Raw genomic sequence first — 24,338 nt, forward strand, 5'->3', positions numbered from 1 at the left:
TGTGTAGTTTTGTTGTGAACCAATAATACAATAATTTGCAACATACTAAACAAACTAGGAATTCCAATCATACAAACCACATCACAAACTCTAAGACAAATATTAAAAACTACAAAAACATCTCCAAAACAAACCAGTTTCCAATGGTGGTATATACACTATTCCTTGCCAAAGTTGGTAAAACTCAGCGTAAGTTAGAAAAAAGGCTCAGTGAACATAAAAGAGATATAAAAAAATATCAATTCTCTAAGTGCATTATTCTCTCATTCATTGCAGCATAATCACACCTTTTACTTTAAACAAACAAAAATAGTTAAATTTATTTCAAATAAACCGCGCCGGAGATTTCTTGAATCAGCGCTTATCGCAAATTCAAGCACAATTAAACAACGCGCAGGTTTCTATAATGTAGCAGCACCATTAATAAGTAAACTTTTATTAAAAGAACATAATTTAATTGTAGACACCGGTTAACCTTCTCACACAATAGAAACACCCCCTGTAATAATTAATACATATAATCTCAATCAATAAATTACATAACAAAAACACACTCATTTCATTTCTGTTACATACCTATATTTGAATTTTAACAACGTTCATATCTTTTAAAAACATTAACGACTATATGACATTATTGAAAATCTCCCTCTCTTTAACAACGCAAGCTCCACTCCTTTTTTGAATTTCCAACGTCTTTTTCCATTTGAAATAGAACAAGCGTCACACTTTGCACATGAAACATTTTCAAATGTTTGTACTGGTGTTTTTGTTTCTTAATCTCATTCATCCAGAGGAAGTCCCGAAATAAAGACGAAACATTGATGAACACATAACACAATTTGTTCCTTTTTATTTCTCTATTTTGTCGGAATGCTATTTCCATTATTCTCACACATATATATATATATATATATATATATATATATATATATATGTAAATAGGCAGAAAGCTTTGAGAAGGAGTTTACTAATCAAGGCAAAAGTGAACTCAAATATCAATATTGCTATTTATATAGTAATCCCAACCAAATGAAAAAGCTCAATACATTCACTGACGATAGTAGAGCTTATGATGAATAATAGTAAGAACAAAGCTGTAAAATAGAAGTTTACAATTAGTTTTCATTATTTGGCAGAATACTTAAAAACTGGTGTATTAGGTAATCCTTGATCCGCAGAGTTTCAAAGAATGCTAATTCTTCTCATCAGAAAAAAAAACTGTTCGCAAAATAATCAGATAGGAATGCTTGATATTAGCATTTCTACGCATTTGCAGGCTAACTAATAACATTTTTAGTTTCATCTTATGTAGTAACCATGCGTTATGTGACAGTGAATAGAAATAACAGAAAGAAGGTTGAAGCTTTGTTGCTAAATTCGTGATCTTACCTGAATCAGTGAAGTAGTCTTCAAAATTATCAAATCCAGCAGAGTCACAGTGGATGCTTTTGCCTTCAAGTACATTTCGGCCAGTCCTCCTATGTTAAAAGGAATTTAAAAAAAAATGATGAAAGACAACATTTATTTTGATTTTTGAATTTACATGATCAAAACAACAGCTCTCTCTCTCTCTCTCTCTCTTACATACAAAAATAATGTCTGTATGACTATATTTTCTGTTATAAATAAATTTTTTATATAAATAACTGGTGTCGGAGTGAGTTTATCCACAAATGAAAAGAACCTGGGTTCACAACGACAAGCATGTATAAAGGATGCTTGGTAGCTGAAACATATTGGATCATTTACGTATCAGTGATGTTACTATAAAAGTTTTTTTTTGTGGTTTTGGCAATAGTATTGAGTATAGATTTTTTTTTTTTTGACTAATATTGTATATTGTATTGTAAGTAAATTTTTTGTATCATAACAACCCTAGTGCTGATCAATAATAAATTAAAGAAATATTTTTAAATTGCTAAACAAGGATTTTAACGCGTATGTGATTCTTCCGACTAACAGTGTTTCTTTAAACCCAGCCTGCCATGCAAAAAGTGTTATCTTATTTTTTTATTTTTTTTTAGATTCCATTAGTCAGGAACTCTTAGAATCCCAGTACACTTCAATAACAAAAAAGTAGTTTTTATTTTAATGTTTACTTATTAAATACTATTGATGGATTATGGAAGCGAAACCGCGTCAGTGAGGATTGAGAACATGCATTACATGGAGAGAAATGATAGGCGAATGATTTGACGAATGTATAATGTGAGACTTAAAAATACTTAGTTCTGATAGTCTGCGAGAAAAATTAAATCTGGACAATATTAGAAGATGTGTATAGAATAAAAGGCTTCGATGGGATGGCCATGTTGAAAGAATTGATGAGAGTTTTTAGGTTAGTAGATGTAGAACAGTTGAGGTAGTAAGTTCAGTTCAGTCTGCAGGGAAAGGCCAAGGGAAACATGAGAGGAAGTGATAAAAATGGATTTCAGAGAAAGTAAGATAAATAAAGACCTGACTAGAGATAGGTTATTTTAAAAGTCAATTTCTTAAAGCCGCTCAACACATGCCAGCATGTAAAATAGATGCTAAACAGAATATGATGGTGATCTTAATCATAAATGTGTGTTTAGTTCAAAGGCTTATTGAGTTACCAAAATAAATTTGGTACTATTGTTTATGTTTTGCAAAAATCTATGTGGCCACATTAAATGAAAATAAAATTTTGATTTGGGATATCTATGAAGAGTTTCTGACTATAAGAATATCCAACTGATATATTAGAAGATATTAAAACTACTAAGACGCATTCTTCATGGAAGTATAATTCTAAAGAAGCATCCAAATGCATTCAAACATTTCTACAAGAGGCGTTCCAAAAGTAATGCCTCCTATTTTTTATTCTGCCCATATGGATCGGGGGGGGGGATTGCTAATTGCATTGTTATGATAACTGAACCTATGCATTCATAACCATAAAGTTTCATTTCTCTATTGCAGATACTGACTGTGCAAGATTTTTAAGAAAGCAACCTCTGTCATAGATGTGCATCAAAACAGAGATGTGTCAGTGAATTTCTGGGAAAAATACATTGAGAATGATAGTGACTATATACAAAAATAAATTCCGGAGGACAAAAAGTCACTCATTTTAATGTTACCACCCTTGTCTTCATAGCTCTTCAACTTTATGAATTAAAAAAAATAAAATAGGAGGCTTTATTTTTGGAAGGACCATCATACAATAATACTAAGTCATGCAATATGTTGGACTCAATATTAATGTACAAGGGTCATACAGTATGCTTATACCGGCGACTGGGGACGGCCTACAAACTTATTATTCTCTTGACATTTCCTCCTTCGGAGGAAGCCAGTTCAACTTGCCTACGGTGAAATGCTGTACAACAACAATATACTTGAAAATGTATACTTTTATTTAGTAGAAATAACATACAGGCACATAAATTTTTCAGCACCTCTTTTAATCTAGATAAAACCACAAAAGGCGACTTGATAATCCTGCGGCCACCAAACTTATTTACTGAGCAGCCAACAGATGGTTCAGCCAACAGATGGTTCAGCCAACAGATGGTTCAGCCAACAGATGGTTCTTTGTGTAGCACACAATCAAGGTTTGCTTACATTGTACCTGCTAGTCGTAGTCTCCCTTTATCTTGCTGAAATTAACCCTATTTATAGTTTCACAGGCAATTTCAATGACTATTTCTATCAAGGAAAAAGTTTAAGTCTCTAACAGTCTATAGTGGTTTAGAAATATAGGTGTATAGTACAGCTGTAAAAAAACAATAATTTTCAAAACCAAGTTTAAGCATTAGACATTTTTAAAATGGAAAACTTAGAGTAGTGCTTCCCCAATCTATTTTTTCTTTTTCATAGAATTGTTATAGATGCCAAACTTTAAGATTATTGGAGAAAAAAAAAAAAAAAAAAAAAAAAAAAATGGAAAAAAGTATTATTTTCAAAGTTTCCCCAGAAAGAAATCTGTATCATTGAAGCTTACAGTACAATTATCTCTAAATGAAATTGGCTCTAAACTTTATAATACATATTATTTAGATTATTCTGACTACTATTTTTATATTGAGTGTTATTTTCACAATGTTTTAGCTAATGTAAGCTCTAACCTTTTTTCAGGTGTATCTTGTTGAACTTGGGAATTCTGTGAAACTGGAAATCTGCACAGAATTTCAAACAACTTTTTATTTAATCCATGGGCATAGAATGCTCTTGTTTCGTCAGCTATAACCGGGTAGATATATTAAGTAATTCATAATTGTATTCTTATATTTAGCAATACACATGAAAAAATTGAAATAGCTTAAAATATTCAATATTGGTATCTATACAAAGAGCTTGATGAGCTAAGAAAGAATCTTTAATTTTTTTTAATCCAATTAAAATTAAGGAAGTTATGACTATTTTTGTGCCTCACACGTTTGGATATTTTTCCCTCTTTAAGACCATATGCGTTTTGTCACATTTTTTACACTACTTTTTCAGTAAAAATGCAATATCTTTGTTAAAACGGAGGATTAAGCAATGAAATTTACCTTACAAGTATATTTTTGTGCTAGGAATTAGAATATGCGACTGAAAATCTCCAAAAATTAATGGTTTCCAAATAATCTGCAGTAAATGCACATAAATATGCTGCAATTCCTTAAAAATGTCATGTATCCATTAAAAGAAAAGAAGTTCAAGAACTCAAAGCTGAATTGTAATACATTATGTGTACAAATAACTGAAATCGAAATCTAGGACCGTTTAAAAAATGAATATATTGCAATATTTCTTTGGTATTATTGTAGATTAATACTTTCCATTAAACCCCCACCCCATCTGACCACCTCTCCAAAATATGTGATTTTACCTTTGTAGGCAATTACATGTGAATACCTTAAAAACTTTAATGAAACAAGTATTATTTTAGAATTTAATGTAAAATGATTCCCCCATTTTGAGCCATTCTAGCATTTTAGGGCAGTTAACCATTTTTTTTTTTTTTTACTATCGGAGATAAATCCTGTACACCTTTTTTCTAAAGACGATTATATGTGGGTTTAAGAGGGTCTTTGTGCAATTATGAGAGGGTGGGGAGGTTGCCACTCTGACTTTGGGTTAATGATAGAGCTAAGGAAAATTATGTGTGAACACCCTGAAGACTTGATAGAAACAAAGCAAAAACAATTTTAGAATTTAGAGTGAGGGTTAGTTTCACATAAATTTAATGTAAAATAATTCACCATTTCAAGACTATTCTAGCGTTTTAGGACAGTTGACTAATTTATTTTTTATGGGTGATAAATGGTGCATTTTTCTTTAAGGAAGGATTTTTTTTTAGACACTTATATGTAGCTTACCAAGGAACTTTGTTTGGTGAGGAGCTTGCCACTTAGACTTAACGTTATTGTTAGGGCTAAAGAAGGTTTAAGAAGAGGAAGCTTGCCACTCATACGTAGGGTTAGAGGTAGGATTAAGGGAGTTTTTTTGGGGGTTTTTTTAAGAAGGCGTTTGACCCCCATATTTACGGTTAGTGGCTTCTGAAAATGTTATGCTTTAGATTTTGGACACCAAATTACTTTTAAATATGAAATTTATTTTTGTTTGTCGTAATTCTTAAGGGGTATAAAACTTAACAAGAATTATGACAAATAGACAAAAATAAATTTCATTTAAAACAAATGACATCACTAACAGAAAACGTGACGTTTGGAAAACTTATTAAGTATTTTTGCCCACTTATTTAAATATCAAAAAACATTTTTTGCTAAAGCTAACAAATCGTTCACAAATTTTTGATAAATTTGGTTTTTATTTTCAACTAGCATGGGTGCCCGGCGTTGCCCGGGTGTTTGGAGGTGTGTGTTGAGCAAAAAAAAAATGTGGTAGTAGGAAGGCAGGCTCAAACCCGTACTGTGAAGGAGGAAAAGAATGTGAAAAAAAACGTGACGTCTTTGCTGTTGCGACCACCTCCAAACCGGAAGTGACGTAGGTTTAAATTAAGGCTAGACAATCGAAAAGAAGGGAGGACTTTCGACAATATCAGCAAAAAAAGCGACCTCTCCCTGTAGAAAAGTGCCCAGTTGAAGTGAAGAAAATATTTTTAGCCAATTTTTTGGTATTTGTTGTCTGAAAGGTCGAGCTTAAAAATGATATTGATCTGGTGAAAATCCGTTGCCCCTGTTGAAAGTTTTAGGCAGACATGCAAACATACATACATACATTTATATATTGGTAGCTCAAATTTTCAACCCAAACTGATTAAAAAGCTTGCCTGATCTCTGAATACTCTTTATGTAAAATTTCAAATGTTTACACCAGAAATTGTCTGAGTAATTTGGTAGAAACCGGTGCGGTCAATTTTTTAAAAACTTTGACCCCTATTATGACCCCTTAACATTTATTGTTTTGGGCTCAAATCAAGTTATTAAGACCCAAAATTGGCAGAGGAGTTTGGTAGAGTTATCAAATTTCGAGTCTGTAGACTTAAAATTAACAAAGTTATTGGGTAGGGAAATGTATACACACACACAGACACTTTTATAGAAATATAGATAGATAGATTACATTGCTTGTCTGAGTGACACATTATTTCGTTAAACTTTTCAGTTTAAGACGTTTTATTTTATTTCTCTACCTGGACTTCGGGTCAAGATCACAGTGTAGCATTCTGATGCTACATTTCGCCTTTTCTGTCCTCTGTCAGTGAAGGAGAAATCCTTCATGACTGAGACAATTGTTAAGTTTGTTTCTGTCCAGATTGACCCTTTTTGGGAAGCTGGATTTTCTTCACATTAAACACTGACCTTGTGTCTAACTGTCCTCGTGGGGAGGCAAGTAAATAGGAACTTAACTAGAAACTGAGCACCTCCTACAAATATTTAAATACTGATTTTGTATTTTTTTCTTTTTTTCATATATACATGTAATTGAGTAGATTATTGTCCATTCGATTATAATCTGCTGAAAAAAATTGTAAAAAAAAAAAGACGTAAAAAAGTATATTGGGAGTGGTGGTGGTGGTGGTGATACTGCTCGCACACGTGAAGCAAAAAAAAATCATATTCCATATTTTCGTTTTTTTTTTTTTTAAAAACAAAACACTGTTTAATTCACTGTTAAAAACTAATGCAATGGATAGAAGTGCACACATGTTTTTCAACTATATTTTTTAAATTTGACCAAAAATAACGCCGGATTGCTTTAAAATTATATATTCTGATAACCAAATAGTTCTAGTTAAGCTAATTATGTTCTGATAATATGAGTTCCAACTAAATATGTAAGAACATTTTTTTATATTCATATTTTCATTTAATTTTTAATTCGTTCTAGAATAAAAAACAAAACAAAAAAGTTTGTTTACAGTAAAGTAACTAATATCAGCGATAGTAGCTTCTATAGATCGTTTTTAGATACTTTTTAAAAATAGAACGATTTTTTCCAGGTATCATTTTAAATTGCTAGGTATCACAAGAGAAAGCTGGTTACATTTTTATTTTTAATAGATAAATGTAGCAAAAAGATTGATTTATTTAAAAATAAAAAAAATGAGCTGTCAAAAGAATTTCGGATAACCGAATCTATTAAAAGTGATATCTCTTCTAGTTAATTTCCAAATTTCATGATGAAATTCTTAAGAGAAACGTGGTACGACCATTTGCAAATCGGGGGTGGGGTGTGGGGCATTACAAAATCTTACCGAAAACGCTGTTTTATGATGTTAACATTTTTAGCGCTTTATTTGCTTAAAACTCTTAAAATATATAATTATTTATTAATTTATTTGAAAGTATATTCATTGTCAAACAAAACAGTGGTATTTTGAGGACTTAAGGTGCTTTAGTTTTTAAAATATGACGATTTTAGCAGACCCCCCCCTTGAAATTCGTAATTATCCAAAGCGTTTTATCGCCTGTGTGTATTGCTAGTATATACATAATTGTATTCTTAGCCTGCACTGAGGATTGAACCTTCAACCTCCAGAAGAGTTTCTGTTAGAACTAAATAATAAATAAAAATCAGGCAAAATTCTTTTAAACATAGAAAATTAGCACAAAAATGTAAATATTTATTTAGAAAGAAAGTGAGAACAGAGTGAATAATAAAGAAAGAGGAGAGAGAAAAACAGGAGAGAGAGAGAGAGTGAAAAACAGGAGAGAGAAAACAAAGAGGACATAAAGAGAAAAAAAAAGTGAACACAAAGTGGGGGTGGAAGAAAGAGAGTGAACAGAGATACTAAGAATACAACTATGAACTACTTAAGACTTTCGTGACTGATGAAATGAGAGCATGTTACCCCCATTAATAAATAAAAGGTTTCGTTCAAAATTCTGTGCAGATTCCCGAGTTCAACAAGGCACAACCGAAGAAGGTTGAATCATCAGCTAAAACATGTGAATAATGCTCAAGATGAGAACAGTAGTCTGAATAATCCAAATACAATGGTTCAATCCTCATCTCAAAAATTCAGAAAAGCAAGTGTGATACATTTATTAAAATGTATAATAAATTATTTTATTGATTTTTAGCCGAGAGGAGATATATTTTCAGTATATTTTATTTACTGTATCATTTTTTTGGCGCCAAAAAAATGATACAGTAAATAAAATATACTGAAAATATATCTCCTCTCGGCTAAAAATCAATAAAATAATTTATCATACATTTTAATAACTGTATCACACCCCCCTACCAATTTTAGAAAAGTTCTCGAAGAAGGACTTTTCTATACAGGTCGGTCATTTCGAATGTTTATGTCATCCAACTTCACATAATGTAATCTGATACCGAAATTTACCAACTGAACCTCTCTTGTTATAACAAAAATTCTTAACTATGATCAAATCTTTTAAACGATGCTGTTTGCGGGTTCTCAGTTTATTAGAAATGGATTTCCTGACTGTTTTGTTGCATATCACTTGAACATGTTTATTTCGGTAACACTTCTTGGTGTCTAATGTTGGACTTCTAAACTTTAGTGCTGTATTTAAATTAAGGTTCTTTGCAGGATTCATGGGAATTTCTAAGTTTTCACTATGCTTATTGCCTTCTTTTAAATTTGTCGGTGGGGTATCTAGTTCTAATTCAGCTTTTAACAATGGTTGGGGTAAGTCAATTTTCTCATTACTTCGTATATGGATTAACCTTCCTTCCTCTTCTTTATCTCTTTCGATTTTATTAGCATCTACCTCAGTTACTATTCTTGATTTTGATATAACCTTTTCACCGGCCAAATCATTTCCTAACAATAGTGAAATGCCTTTCATTGGTAAATTTTCCACAACTCCTACTTCGACCGGACCGCTTACTGTGGTTGAATCAAGGGAGATTCGGTGGAGTGGGACATCAACCAAATTTCCAGTAATTCTCTGAATGGTGACGGATTCACTGGTGGCTGTTTTCGGTCCATCCGGCATCTCACTTTTTAAAATCAGAGATTGGGTTGCCCCGTATCTCTCAAGATTTTTACTGGTCGTCGATTTTGGTGGTTATCTACTGTATGTACTAGACTCTCTGATATAAATGGTTGGTATCCTTTTCTAATACTGTCCTCATTGTCTCTTGTAGAGATCTTGTATGAGGTAATGAAGCCTTGAGGTTTATAATCTATCCCCATTTTACGTTCGGTATATTTCTTTACCGAGCAGTCCATCATGATGTGTCCTACATTCTTACAGTAGTGGCACATTATGGGTTTCCACCTGTCGATCTGTTGATAGGTGGGTGGTCGATTTGCTTTCGGGGATCTATTTCTTAGGCTGGGAGGTCGATATACAGTACTTTCTGGACCTGTATTACAATTAGAGTCGGTGACAGACATTCTCCGAAGGTTTGTGTGAATTTCACCCTCGAATGGATCAATTGTATTTCTACCTGTCTTGTGTGTAAGAGCATACTCGTCGGCTAGAATCACCATTTCATAGGCTGTAGCGATCTAGCGTTCGTTCAAAAACACTTTTAGGTTGTCAGGGACACAATGTTTAAATTCTTCCATCAGGATCATCTGCTGGAGTCTATTATAATCAGACTGTGCATCTTTAACAGAAATACACCTATTAAACTGTGTTTCTTTCTGCCGAAAGAATTCCACATAGGTTTGTCCGTTCTCATTTCGGTATAACCTAAACTTCTGTCGATATGCCTCGGGTACCAATTCATACGATTTGAGGATGGCAGATTTTATAACATTATAATTTGAACAATCCTCAATTGAGAGAGAGGCATATACCTCTTGTGCTCTTCCTCTTAATGCGGTCTGTAAGAGCATGGGCCAAACTTCTAGAGGCCATTTTGCACTCAGGGCAATTTTTTCAAAATGTTGGAAGTACCTGTCCACATTCGATTCGTGGAACGTCGGTACAAGGCGGGCATGTTTGGGGATATCGAACTTCTCCCGTCTTTCTTGGTGGGGTTCGGGCATATCTTCATATCTTCTGACAGAGTTCTTAAAACTGCTTCGTCGACTAAGAAATTGTCGACGAGATGTTCTGTTACTATCCTAACTAACAATGCTCTTCTCATACCTGGCCTAACGTCTAGTTCATAATGTTTACCTATTGCTAAGATGCTGTCTTTTCTAAATTTGCATAATTCTTCAAAATTAGGGGAATCTAGGAATTCTTGTATTCTCGACATGTTGAGCTAAGTAGTTCTCGCTGCCTCAAATGCGTTCGACTGTCCAGGGCGTCTTCCGAGAGGATATATCCCGGACGAGCCCCCAATTTGTTACGACGTATCCCAGTCCTACTGGGGACGGTAGAGATGGATGACGTAACGAAATATATAAAAAAAAAATAAAGTTTCCCAGGTTCCTTTATAATGTGTTGTTATGGGAATGGGATAACCGTCTCAAAGACAACAATAAAATGAAATGTACTGGACAACGAAATCACATGAGAAATAACGAGGACAAGTATCGTTGAGAAATTAACACTTTTATTTATATAAAAAAAAATAAATAAAATTCAATTCAAGAAAAGAAAATTAAATATGCATGAATGAAATGAAATGATTTAATGATTCAAATTCTACCGAGAGAAAAATATATCAACAGTCAATGTTCACATAAAACAAGAAATCGTCTGCTCAATTAGATACAGGTTCTAAGGTAAGAGAGAGATGTTGGAGAAATGAAAGTTTTGTAGAAAAACTCACTGAATGTCCTTTGAAATGTGACCTTTCCTTTGTCTCTTTTTTTATATATATTTCTTTACATCACCCATCTCTACCGTCCCCAATAGGACTGGGATACGTCATAACACAAGCCATATATTATAATCACATATTACCAACTCGTACAGTATGCGTTAAATAAAATTGGTACAGTAGAATTCCGGAATCCAGCATTACAAATTAGTAGCGAAGTACAGTATATAATACACATGTATATAATCAAATAACATTATAAATAACAACATAAGGCAGGGCATATACTGTAACTAGGGGCCAGAAAAAACATTGTATTCCACATCATAACCTGAAAAAAACGTATCCTGGGGTCACGGTATCCCAGGGTTCTACTGTAATAAGAAATCTTGAGTAAGAATAATTAAAACTTACGTTCCAATGTTGCCTTTAAACATGGGTAGATATCAATTAAAATTCTACAAGGAAAAGAAAAATATTCATTTGATTAAAACAAAACAAAATTCAAAAGAGCATTGTTTTTATAGTTACAAAGTGTAAAATGAATAGATACTCAAATAACACATAATAAAAAAGCAAAGCTTTATGGGTTTATCCATAAAAGCTAAACTATATATTGCTTTCTACACAATCTGAAAAATGTATCAATCAAAAAAATAGGTAAGAAAAATGCAAACTACACCCAGATCAAAATGATGCTTCTTTAGTTCATTATTGTCCATTGTTATTAATAGTATAAAACACACTATTAAGAAAATATGTATCTATTTCAAATAAAATATTAAAGTAATAATCAGTTCTAATTGACAGTTTTCTGAAAGTTGAAGGTTCAAATCCTCAGTGCAGGTAATACTAAAAATACAATTATGAATTACTCAAAGCTTCTACCTGGTCATTGCTGACAGAATGAGAGCAAGCTATCCCCCCCCCCCAGATTAAATAAAAGGTTCCATTTAAAAATTCTACACAGATTTGAGAATTCAACAGAAAGGTCCCCGAAGTTCAAACACATACACCTGAATAAGATCAGAAATTACTTCAGACAAAACGTTGAGAATAACGTTTAAAATAAGAAGTAGCCTAAATAATCCAAATAATCAATTCTCATTTAAAAAGTTCTGAAAAATATATTTTTTAAAGATAAAATTGCAGTGATGAGATTTGGCCAAGCTGAATTTTAATTGAAATGGTTTACAGATCCTTTTTCCTTTTGCAATTTTAAATACAAAAAAAAAAATAAATATATATCTATATATGCAAAAATGTATAAAAATAAATAAATAAATAAATAAATATATATATATATACACACACTAGCATGGGTGCCTGGTATTGCCCGGGTGTTTGGAGGTGTATGGTGAAAAAAAAAAAAAAACGAAAAAAAATAATAACGGTAAATGTTTTTAAAATTTGAACCCTAGTATGACCCCTTACCATTTATTGTTTTGGGCTCAAATTAAGTTATTAAGTTAGATCCATGTCCAAGGAACCTATATCTAAAATTTCAAGTGTGTGGTGTGTCCTCGCTGGTTCATCAGGGACCCATTCAGTTTGTGTGTGCAGCACCCATCAAAATGCAGTGTTGATGCAATTGACTGGAAATGCACATACAAAGACTTGATTGAGAAACTGGTTTGTGACAAATAACAGGGTATGTATGATGCATCATTGCGAATCATGTCCAGGGAGTGCAGCTCTGGAACAGTTCCTGAACGATGAACTGTCACACCTGGATATGGAATCCGAATTCCACTATTGCCAATGGCAGACAACTGATTGAGCTGCCCTGTTGACACTTACAACAACATATGGGGATTACAAGGAGCTTCTTGTGGAGAAGATTAATGAAATGACTCGACACTCGTACCTCACCAAAGCTCAAGCACGTTATGTGAAGGCAAAAAAAGAAAATTTGGGAAAATATGAGGTCATGGTATTGGGGGATTTCGCCGAAAACTATCAGTTTCTCATTCAGGATGAGATACAAAGTTTTCACTGGAGCAACAAGTACTGCACACTTCACCCCCTTGTAATATACTACAAAGACGAAGTGCGAGTTCTACAGCATCACTCGCTATGTTTTATCTCTGATGACAATACACAAGACACTTGCTTTATTCACAAAATACAGAGCATGATGATAGATTTCATTAAACAACATCTCACTGGTATCAACAAAATCTACTATGTTTCAGATGGTTGTGGCGGCCAATATAAGAACTTTAAAAGCTTTCTTAATCTGTGCTTCCACAAAGATGATTACGGTATCAACGCTGAGTGGATATTTTTTGCAACCAGCCATGGAAAACCCCCTTGTGATGGGATTGGTGGTGCTGTTAAACGGCATGCAGCAAAGCGAAGCTTGCAGAGACCATTGAATAACCAGATTCTAACTTACAAAGCAGTACTGGAAGTGTGCCAAGCTGAAATGAAGTCCATTGTGTTCTTTGTAATCGACAAGAAAGACATGGTTGAAGTGACGGATAGAATGGAGAAGAGGTTTATGGATGGGAAAGCAGTACCCGGGACGAGAAGTAGTCATTTTGTTCCACAATCAGGATGCAAAATCGGACATAAACTCTGTTGTGAGGACAATTCATTTGTTGACATTCACGACTTTAAAATCCCCACTCATGTTGACATTGGGGATGTTGCTCCTTCGACGTAAATAACGTGTGTGTGTGTACAACTCGTTCTGGTGGGTCGGATTGGTGCAGAAAGTAAACCTCAATGAAAGTGATGTTGATATCAGTTCATGCACCCCCATGGTCCACGTAAAACTTTCAACTGGCCTCGCTGTGCTGACCTGTGTCTTGTTCCTTTCAAAAAAATCATTTGTAGCATCCACGTACCTAAAACAAACTCAAGTGGAAGGAGCTTTACTATTTCTGACGAGGATTACGATAAAACCGTGACAGCATATGTTGCCTTACACCCATAAGATGTTGTGTTGTGTTGATAGTTTTTGACTTTAATGTACTATCGTGCCAAAAAATCCAAACCATGTACGCACCCAGCATAGGTACCGTTTCTTAGTATCCGTACCCAGAAAAATGGGCTTTTGTTCTTTCTTCACTGGTTCACAATTAAACCTAAGAAATGGGTTAATCACAGGGGCGCGTGAGAATTTTTTGGGGTTCATAAATGCTACAGACACATTGTATCCTCACCGCATGCAGTTTATTATTTGGGATTGTCCACTGTGATTGGCAAATTTTGAGGTTCGATTGTGAGCTATCTGGTTACTTGGCTTTACCTGCTACTTGCATCCTTGCATCAAACAAAAAAACAAACAAAATAGTTCCAGCCAACTTAAAGGAAACAACAGAAAGTAGCAATACCACTTCTTAAATGAACAGGAAGTCAAAATAAAATTCAGGATTTCCTGTTTATGGTGAAGTCAAGTGACTCCTTGTACACGCTCTGTCTGGAAGTAAGGCCCATAAAACTGCCCATCTTTGAGGTTCGATTGTGAGCTAACAAGGAAAGAACCAAACACTTTTTTTGGAGGAATTTAAGTTCAGACTATCAAGAATGTCTAGGACAAAAAAAATTCAATTTCCAATAGTGCCACATGTTTTTTTGGGTCACCATAGACCAATACCCAAATCTCGGCTTAAAAGTTTAATAACTCAAAAACAGTTCATTTTCAGAGGTTTTAAATGTGATTTTTGGATTCCTCGTGTGGAAAACCTTGTCCATGCAAATTTTCAAGGTTCTACCTAGTCTAGAAATTGATTTATGCCCCAAAACGTAATTTCATAATTTCGCAAATTTGCTTCGAAGCGATATATGTAAAATACCAAAATTGCGATATTTCCAGAACCGCTTAGAGTTAAAAACTCAAATTTTCAGGATTCACTAGTTTTTATGATACCAACATATGGTGAAAGTTTGGAAAAAATCTGAGAGGTAAGGGTGTCATGGTCTGGATGATTTGAGATGGAATTACCCTCCCATCAGTCTTTATTATCTTACACTTCTTGCACACAAATCAGAAATGCGAATACTCAATGATAAAAAAAATAAATTGAAATAGAGACGAATTTCCCAACCTGGGGAGGGAAGGGGGCACTGCCCTTCCTGTGTGTGTGTGTGTGTGTGTGTGTGTGTGTGTGTGTATAGAGAGTGTGTTTTTCCTTAACAACTCTAATCAATTTCAACTAAGAAAGTCAAAAAGACACTGAGTGCCATGTAATGGGGGAAGGACAGGAAATCATTCTTTGATGAAACAAAAGTCATCTAACTCTCCCAACCCTTTCATGAATTGTTTGAAACTATAGCTTTCACAGTAAAATTAACATCGTTGTTTACAACTAGCAGGGTGGGGTGGGGGCTGACCTGGTTGTAAAATATGCTTGAATATATTTTCATTCATTCAGATTTCATATTTATTATTACAGAAAGCTCACTGTTTTTTTGTAAACTAACGAGCACTGTAAAAGTGATGGGCGAATGTTTATTTAATGGATATTTGATGAGACGTTTACGAGCACCGATCCATGGTTCAGTTGTTTCAATTCACAAGGAAAGGTGCTAGTCTAGCCGCACTGATGAGTTGTGATACAATGAAACAGTAGTGTATATGGAGGATTATACACACACACACATATATATATATATATATATATATATATATATATATATATATATATTACTGATTTCAAAAGTTAAAAAAAAAAGAAAAAGACTTGGATGCTATCAGATAAAATCGAAACCAAAGCATTTACCGCTCCAGCCACGTTCACTACCATTTGAGCTACCCTGACAGATAGATAAGAAAGTTATAAAGAAAAACCACTTTTAGCTACAATTAGTTTATGCATGCGCAAACTAATAGAAATGTCGGCAAGTTGAAATTAACATTTTGCACTTAAACTTGCTGACATATTTCTGTACACATTAATTAACTATCCAAAGAATAATTTTACTCATTATAAACTATCCTTGGTGTATGGTTACTATTTCCTGTTAATTTCAGTGTTATGTGACCTGACCAGTACTTTAAGAGTTTATCGGTCAAATATTTACACACACACACAAACATACATCTATAATTTTATTTATATTGAAAAGAAGTGCCATAAGTGGGAAAAGGAAGACAAGGCAAGATAGAAAGAGGAAGAGAGCAAAAACAGAAAAGGAGAAAAGAAGATATAGCATGAGAGACAGAATAAGGAATAAAATCCAGCCAAATAGCAACAAAAAAAAAAATAAGGAGGCAAGGTTTTAGCGATTTGGCAGTCATTTTTATTTTAGTACTGGAAGCCTTAAAATTTGTATAGCAAGAATAATAATAAAAATCTCCAAATTTATATAATTAATAAAACCTCCATGCTTAGATATAATTATTTGTTATAATTGCAATAATAATAATTACAAATAGAAGGTAGTGGAGAATAAACAGGTTAGTGATTGCAATATTGATAATAACTAATAATGATAATTTTTTTGGCCCCTAGGAGGGTGGACCTGTAAATTCACCCTCGTCCGTTCGTCTGTCCGCACTTTTCTCAATAACTACTTAGAATTTGGGTTTCGTTAGGATGTTAAGGTTTGGAGTTGAATTCTGTTGTGGTTTCGGGCTTTGTTTAGGAAAAGGGGGTTGAGGTTTGCTGGGTGATTTGGGAATAGTTAGTCTTTGTGCGTCCAGTTTTTTCTTTAGGTTAACAATTTCTACGTATTTGACTTTGCCGGGGTCTTTTTCTAGCATAGCCTCCTCCCTCATTTGTTCAAGATTCAAGCAGCCAGACTCCCCTCCCCTCACCCGATAACAATTTGCTAGTGCTCCTTTTCTTTTGGATCGTCATCTTTAGTCATTTCTTGGTGAAGGGGAGGGGCAGGATCCTTAACTGAGAGCTGAATCACCAGATGTTATCCTACTCTTGATTTAGGATTTGTTGTGGGTTTTTTCTGGGAGCAATCCGACATAAGATGGCCAATCTCGCCATAATTCCAGCAGGTTGGCCTTCTGCCTGCTCCAATAATAGAGAGCTTTTCTTCTCTCACTTGAAGAAAAAATGGTATATTTATAAAATTTTCTCTGTTGAGAAATATGTCAAATGACCACAGGCTGTGGAATTCATCACACTGAAGACAATCTCTCTATATCTTAATAGGAAAGCTCCAATGTGTTCCCCGTTGACATAGTGTGGGACGTGAAAAACTGAGACAGTGGTTCTTCTTTTGCCTATATATTCAGAGCGTAATGTGCAGTTGGTTGTTGTTATCTCTTTTTTGAGATAATACTAAGCAGTCTTCTGATGAGTTAAATAAAGCATTCCGGGTGTTGTAGCTCTTGCATTTTATTAATCTTTGCGGTCTGTATCCAGTTGTTGCCAATAAGTTATGTCCGTTGAGGCTCTGACCTTTTTTGTTTTATGGTCTACTACAAATAGTATTAAACATTTTTTTTTTTTTTATCTCTTCCAGTTCAGGAATGTCCACCATCAATCCTTTTTCGGTGACGAGGTGTAGGCATTGTCTAGCTCTCTCCACAAATTCAGAGACATTAACATCGATTTTCGGCAGCTTGCTCCAGTTGTTGTTGTTTGGAGCATCTTCCAACTCCTTTTCGACATTGTCAATTTCAATAGGTATCTGGCTAGCAAAACCAGCCATAGCCGAACCGTTATAAATAAAAAAAAAAAAACAGTAAAGAAAGGCACTGTAAAAAAAATGGTAATAACAACAAAAAATAACTATAGCAATCTATATATCTATAAAAGTGAAATTGTGTGTGTGTGCACACTTCCCTACCAAACTACTCTGTCAATTTTCAGTCTACAGACTCGAGATTTGACATAAGGGGTATTTAGATTTGGGAAAATCTTTTTAATTGGTTTTCGACCAGAAATTTGGCTGTCAAGGGGTCAAAGTTCAACGATTTGACCTTTGAAAACTCTACCAAACTCCTCCGGCAATTTAATCAATTTAATCACTTGAAATTTTAGATATAGGTTACTTGAACATGGATCTAACTTTTTAATTTGGTTTGAGCCCAAAACAATAAATGTTAAGGGGTCAAAATTAGGGTTGAACTTTTAAAAAATTTGACCTCGGTGGTCTCTACCAAATTACTCAGCCAATTTCTGGTCTAAACATTTGAAATTTTACACAAAGGGTATTCAGACATAGGGCAAGCTTTTTAATCAATTCGGGTTGAAAATTTGAGCTGCCGTTGGGGTCAAAATTCCAAAGATTTGACCTTTGCAGTGTCTAGCAAACTACTCAGCCAATTTTGGGTCTAAATATTTTAAATTTATACATAACGGGTATTCAGACATGCAGCAAGCATTTTAATCAGTTTTAGGGTGAAAATTTGGTTTCTAAAAGGTCAAAGTTGAAAGAGTTCACCTTTGCAGATTCTACCAAATTCCTCCACCAATTTTGGGTCTAAACACTTGAAATTTTAGATGTAGGTAACTTAGACATGGGTAAAATTTCGTATTTTGATTTGAGACCAAAATAATAAATGTTAAGGGGTCAAAATTGGAGTCAAAGTTTAAAAAATTGACCTCTGTGGTTTCTATGAAATTACTCAGATAAATTTTGGTCTAAACATTTGAAATCTTACATAAAGTGTATTCACTCATAAAACAAGTTATGAACAGTACATAGGGCCCGAGCAAAGCCAGGCTGAACTGCTAGTATATCTATAAAAGTGAAATTTTGTGTGTGTGTGTCTGCGCGTCTGTGTGTGCACATTTCCCTACCAAACTACTCTGTTAATTTTCAGTCTTCAGATTCGAGATTTGACATAAGGCCGAAAATCAATTAAAAAGATTTTCCCAAATCTCAATATCCCTTATATCAAATCTCGATCAAAGTTCAACGATTTGATCTTTGAAAACTCTACCAAACTCCTCTACCAATTTTGGGTCTAAACACTTGAAATTTTAGATGTAGGTTACTTAGACATGGATCAAACTTTTTAATTTGGTTTGAACCCAAACCAAATGCTAAGGGGTCAAAATTGGGGTCAAAGTTAAAAATTTTTTTACCTCTGCGGTCTCTACAAAATTACTCAGCCAATTTTTGGTCTAAACATTTGAAATTTTACATAAAGTGTATTCAGGCATAGGGCAAGCTTTTTCATCAGTTTTTGGCTGAAAATTTAGCTGCCAAGGGATCAAAGTTTAAAAGATTTGACCTTTGCGGTCTCTAGCAAACTATTCAGCCAATTTTGGGTTTAAACATTTGAAATTTTATATAAAAGGGTATTCAGACATGCAGTAAACTTTTTAATTAGATTTTGGGCAAAAATTTGTCTGCTAAGAGGTCAAAGTTGAAAGAGTTGACCTTTGCAGACTCAACCAAACTCCTCAGCCAATTTTGGGTCTAAACACTTGAAATTTTAGATGTAGGTTACCTGGACATGAGTCAAACTTCAGTTATGAACAGTACATAGAGCCTGAACAAAGACGAGCTGAACTGCTAGTAACAATAAAAAGTGCACTAGAGATCAAGAATAATAAACCGTCCAGGAATAAAGGAACCAACATGAGTGAAGCATGGCAACGGTATTTATAGTGAAAAGAGTAGGAGGATGGTAGGAGGTAGTTTCAAACCTATAAAACAGGTTCTTTCATTTTCTTCCCAGTCGAGATTTGGTTACCAGACCAGGCCATTTTTTTTTTCCCACTCCAAACAAGGCACAGTGCCACTTGGATGTAGGGGGCTACTATCGAGGACGACATAAGTTGCAGAGATACTATGTAGGGAGTTGAGCAGCAAGATGTCTGTTCACGTTACACTTGAACTTCTGCATGTTAGTACAGTTGGGAAAGCAGGAACCTGGAAGGGAGTTTCAGAATCTAGCAGTTCTAGGAAAGAAACTATTAGAGTAGAAGGCTTTCTTCCATCTAGGGATCTCTACTATGTAGGGGTGGGATTTTGCTGCTAGTCAGGTTTGTCAGGGGTATTTACATTGAGTGGATACAAGGGCTTGCAGTTCGTCAGAGAATCCACAATTAAAATACTTATAGAACAGGCAGGGGGATGCAACATTTCGTCGATGGGACAGAGGTTGAAGCTTAGATGACAGTTGGCGATTCTCTTTTGAACCCTGTCCAAGAGTGATAGAGTAGTAGCAGATGCTCCAGTCCAAATGTGACAACAATACTCCGTACATGGACAAATGGTGGCCTTGTAGAGTTACAGGATACTTTCAGGTGTAAGTAACTTTCTAGCACAGTAGAGAGAGCCCATCTTCCTCGCAGTGGCCCTGGCAATGCTCTCAATGTATCTGTTCCAACTTATGTTCCCTGTGAACGTTAAGCTGAGGAGTTTGAAAGAAGTACTTCCAGGTAATATATCTTTAGTCATAGCTATTTGTGGTTGAGAAAGTTTCTTGTAATTATTGAAGGAAACAAGTTTAGTCTTGGCAGCATTGAATGTAACCATCCATTTTTGTCCCCATTCCACTACACATTGGAGGGTTTCCTCTAGTGTTTCTGCCATTTCTTTAGATATGTGTTCATTTGTTTTCCCCTCGTACCTGTTATAGAGTGTGGTGTTATCAGCAAACATACCCATCTCAGAGACAATTTTATCAGGGAGGTCATTTATGAATATTAGGAAGAATAAAAGTCCAAGGATCGACCTCTGAGGTACATTCACATTTATATCATATTGTTTAGATGTACGACTGTTGAGTATAACCTGGATTCTTCTCTTATTTAAGAAGGATTTAATTATGTTAAGTATTTGTTCAGTGATACCATATGATCTGATTTTCTTAACAAGACTGTCATGCCATACCCTGTCAAAAACCTTAGATATACCTAGGGCTAACACTCTACCCTCCCCTGCTTTGTCCAGTGTAGTTAGAAGCAGAACGGCAAGACCCAGTCCGGGGAACCCGGTAACAAAAGTCATCTTGACTACGTGATTCGTGGCATGTCCCCTAATGCCCGACAACTCAACCAATTTCCAAAACGACCCCTGTTGCAATGCTGCTCGCATCGCACCACACGACTCCATCCAATGTTCGCGGTATGTTCCAGGTTCCCCGGACTGGGTCTTGCCGTTCTGCTTCTAACCACATGCCTCCCTGATCTCAAGATCACATTTCATAGTCTCTCATCCACTGTGGCGGTCGCCTCTCTCTACTTGGCCTCTGAGGTGTCTCGTCCTCCTCCTGTGGCTGCACACTCCCCTCCACTGCTTCGCCCTCAACTGGTCTCGCCGTTCTGCTTCTAATCACATCCAGTGTATGGTATATATGTTCAGATATTACAGTTAGGATATCTGCTGTAGAACGGACTTACCTAAATCCATATTGTTGATTGGTCAGAAAGTTTAGCAGCTGTAAGGTGATCGACTAGAGCTTGGTTAATTATGGACTCAAATATTTTGGCGAAAAGCGGGAAGCTAATGGGGCGATAATTTAATGGGCCAGTTCTTTCATCAGAATTCTTGTAAACTGGTACCACAGAAGCAATTTTCCAGCAGTCAGAAAAACAAAATTTGTAAAGGCATTTGTTGTAAATTTTGGAGAGGACTGGAGCAACCTCAGTGGAGCATTTTTTTAATAGCACAGCCCAGATGAGATCGGGTCCACATGCTTTTGAGGTGTCTAGGTTTTTTATGATATCATGAACATGAGAAGGGGTAATTTTCAGATCATCTAGTGCAGCTTCTGTCCACAAAGGAAAATCAGGGAAGAAGTGGGTTGTTGGGCCCAATGTGGAGTTTGAGGCAAACCGACTGGCAAGCATGTTAGCCTTCTTGGTTGGTGTGAAAACAACCTTATGACTGTTGGATAGTGGGGGAATTGACTGCTCATTATTTACTACACTGTTGTAGATTTTCCAGAAATCACAGGTTCCTAATTTCTGTGCTTCAATGTGTTTTCTAGTGGTTTCAGTATATTCTCTCTTAACTGTCGCTATTTCTTTGTTACAATTACTTCTAGCTTCTTTAAACTTTTGTCTGTTCGTACTGGACGTATATCGGTTAAATTTGTGGTATGCATGCTGCCTTTGTGCACTGGCAGCTGCACAAGTAGAAGTAAACCATTGGGGAGAGTGGGGTTTGCTACAGAATTTCCGCATGGGAACATGCCCTTCAATTGCCACTTTGAACCATTCAGTGGTCTCATTTGCCAACTGTTCAACAGGAACAGAAAAGCTATTTCCCCATGGATATCTCTGATGAGATCCCTGATAGCTTCCAAGTCAGTCTTCTTATAATACTTTGTCGTTTTGAGCAATGGCTCCTCAGTTTTGGATCAAGAATTAAGGGCAATTTCTACCATTATCACAGTATGATAATGGTAGAAATCGGGAGTGGGGGTAATCTCTTAAGATTAGGATTTGACTTTGTTCTTGCAAATATTTTGATATTAGTTGTTACCAGACCCGGTTGGAGGAGGGGAGCGGGCGCTAAAAGAGTATTTTTTTTTTTTTTTTTTTTTTTTTTGCAATCCTGACGTTTGCCTGTTCGCCTTGGAGTGCCGCCCTTCTTCCACCACCATTTTTAATATATCCAAAAGTCCAAAACTTATGAAAATTTATCGTATTGTGTTTTTAGTAAAAAAAAAAGAAGTCTATCGCTATAAGCTACAAAATTCGAAAGCCATTAAAGTGGCGAAAGAGGAGATAAGTATTCCTCTGTTTTCGCAATCTTCAAGGTGCTCACATCTAAAGAAAATGCAATTTCCCAATTTTCCGTAAAAATTACTTTTAACTATAAATAATGGTATTTTTTTTTTTAGATTAGGTCCACCTCAACAATTTTCTTTTAAATGACGACTTTAAATAATTTTCTACGGTCAATGTGCAGTTTAGTTGTGCAGTTGTGTTGTGCAATGGTTGTCCAACCTGCAACGGATGTTTATTCCGAAAGCCGTTCTTAACATGAGGAGGGTGAAAATAATAAGAAAATACCTTTCGGAATAAACACCTCAACCTCACCATGTTAAGAACGGCTTTCGGAATAAACACCCTTAGCAGGTTGAACAACCAGTGCACTGACTGCACTAGTGCAGTCAGTACTGCAGTGGCTGCAGTGCACACTGACCTTTTCTACTCGACGAAGTTTCCTAATTTTTGGATATATTACTATTTTCGGAATGACAATTAAGTAAATACTATTGTTTTTGTTTAAAACCATATGTTTCAAAAGTCGATCTGTCGACTATATCTTAACAAGCACCACAATGTCTCTTGGAGGTTGATAATTCAACCCAAACTTCATATAATAATACGTAATAACAATAACATCATAAATTAACACTTCTACAGAATGAGAACCCACAACTGTGAATTTAAATGCATATAAAGTTCAGCATTCCATACCGGTTTCCGAGTTTGACATAAAGATTCCTAAGTTCGACTAGATGAATTTGAAGAAGAGAAAAGGTTACATCGGTCGAAACGTTCTGCATATAAACAACTAAGATGAGAAAAGCAATCCAAATTGATTTCTAGTCAAATTTTGCTTTTGTTTGTTTGTTTTGGCGGTTAATATTTGTAGATTAAAATTACATACACAAATGAAGAGACCTCTTGATTGATTTGTTTAAACTGTGTGTATTTTCTAAAAACAGAAAAATAACGTATTTAAAAATAAATTAATTAAATATTATAAAAAGGGGGAAAGTACGAAAAATAAAAAAAAATTGTGATACATAAAAATTAGGCAAGTAAATTTAGAATGCATTATGTTTTTTCTTACCTTTTCGAGGTTTACTGCACAAATAAAAAAATAAAACTTCACTGTGTGTATACAGTGAAAACTCCGACAAGCATATTAATAAATCGATTAAAATTAAAATAAGGTAAATTGCAACCGAGGAAGTAAAAGCGTAGTATAAACAGAGATCTTTCTCTCCAAACAAAACTTCCGGAGCAAAACGATGAAATCGCGGCGAAGTGAAAGCTCGCGTCTGATTGGTCAAAATTAAAACCGGCGCCATTGACAACACTATGAAATAATTATGCCTTTTTTTTTTAAGTTCACACTTAGATATCTTAATTCTGTTCTTGTCCAGAATTCAACCTAAAAAAAAAAAAAAAAAAAAAAAAAAAAATTAATAACTCTTTGATATACCTACCCGTTACGGAAAGAAAATATCATATTCCAAAAATTAAAATAATAATAATGAATTCATTAAGTAGTTTTTTTCTTAAGAAAATTAAATGTTATGATGAAGAAGCGATGATTGATGGTGTGTCTCGCTCCGCCATCTTTAATAACTAGAGGCAACTCGATTC

At 34.8% G+C, this 24,338-nt stretch overlaps 1 protein-coding gene across 19 annotated transcripts in view; it reads right to left on the bottom strand.

Annotated features, from left to right (window-relative positions):
- The window catches only part of LOC145255706 (uncharacterized), a 150,459-nt gene extending 126,469 nt beyond the window's left edge, over window positions 1-23,990 (bottom strand). For all 19 annotated transcript variants that reach the window (XM_080114445.1, XM_080114437.1, XM_080114380.1 and 16 more), the window contains exons 1-3: window positions 23,800-23,990; window positions 11,533-11,576; window positions 1,393-1,481 (exon numbers count right to left, since the gene is read on the bottom strand). In XM_080114445.1, the coding sequence (XP_079970571.1) occupies window positions 1,393-1,481; window positions 11,533-11,555 (112 nt within the window). In that variant the 5' untranslated portion in view covers window positions 11,556-11,576; window positions 23,800-23,990. The remainder of the gene's footprint in view (window positions 1-1,392; window positions 1,482-11,532; window positions 11,577-23,799) is intronic.
- Window positions 23,991-24,338: the final 348 nt, after the last annotated feature.

This window comes from Euprymna scolopes, chromosome 3 (assembly GCF_053919585.1).
Source record: "Euprymna scolopes isolate OS-2025 chromosome 3, ASM5391958v1, whole genome shotgun sequence".
In the NCBI taxonomy this organism is placed as follows: Eukaryota; Metazoa; Mollusca; class Cephalopoda; order Sepiida; family Sepiolidae; genus Euprymna; species Euprymna scolopes.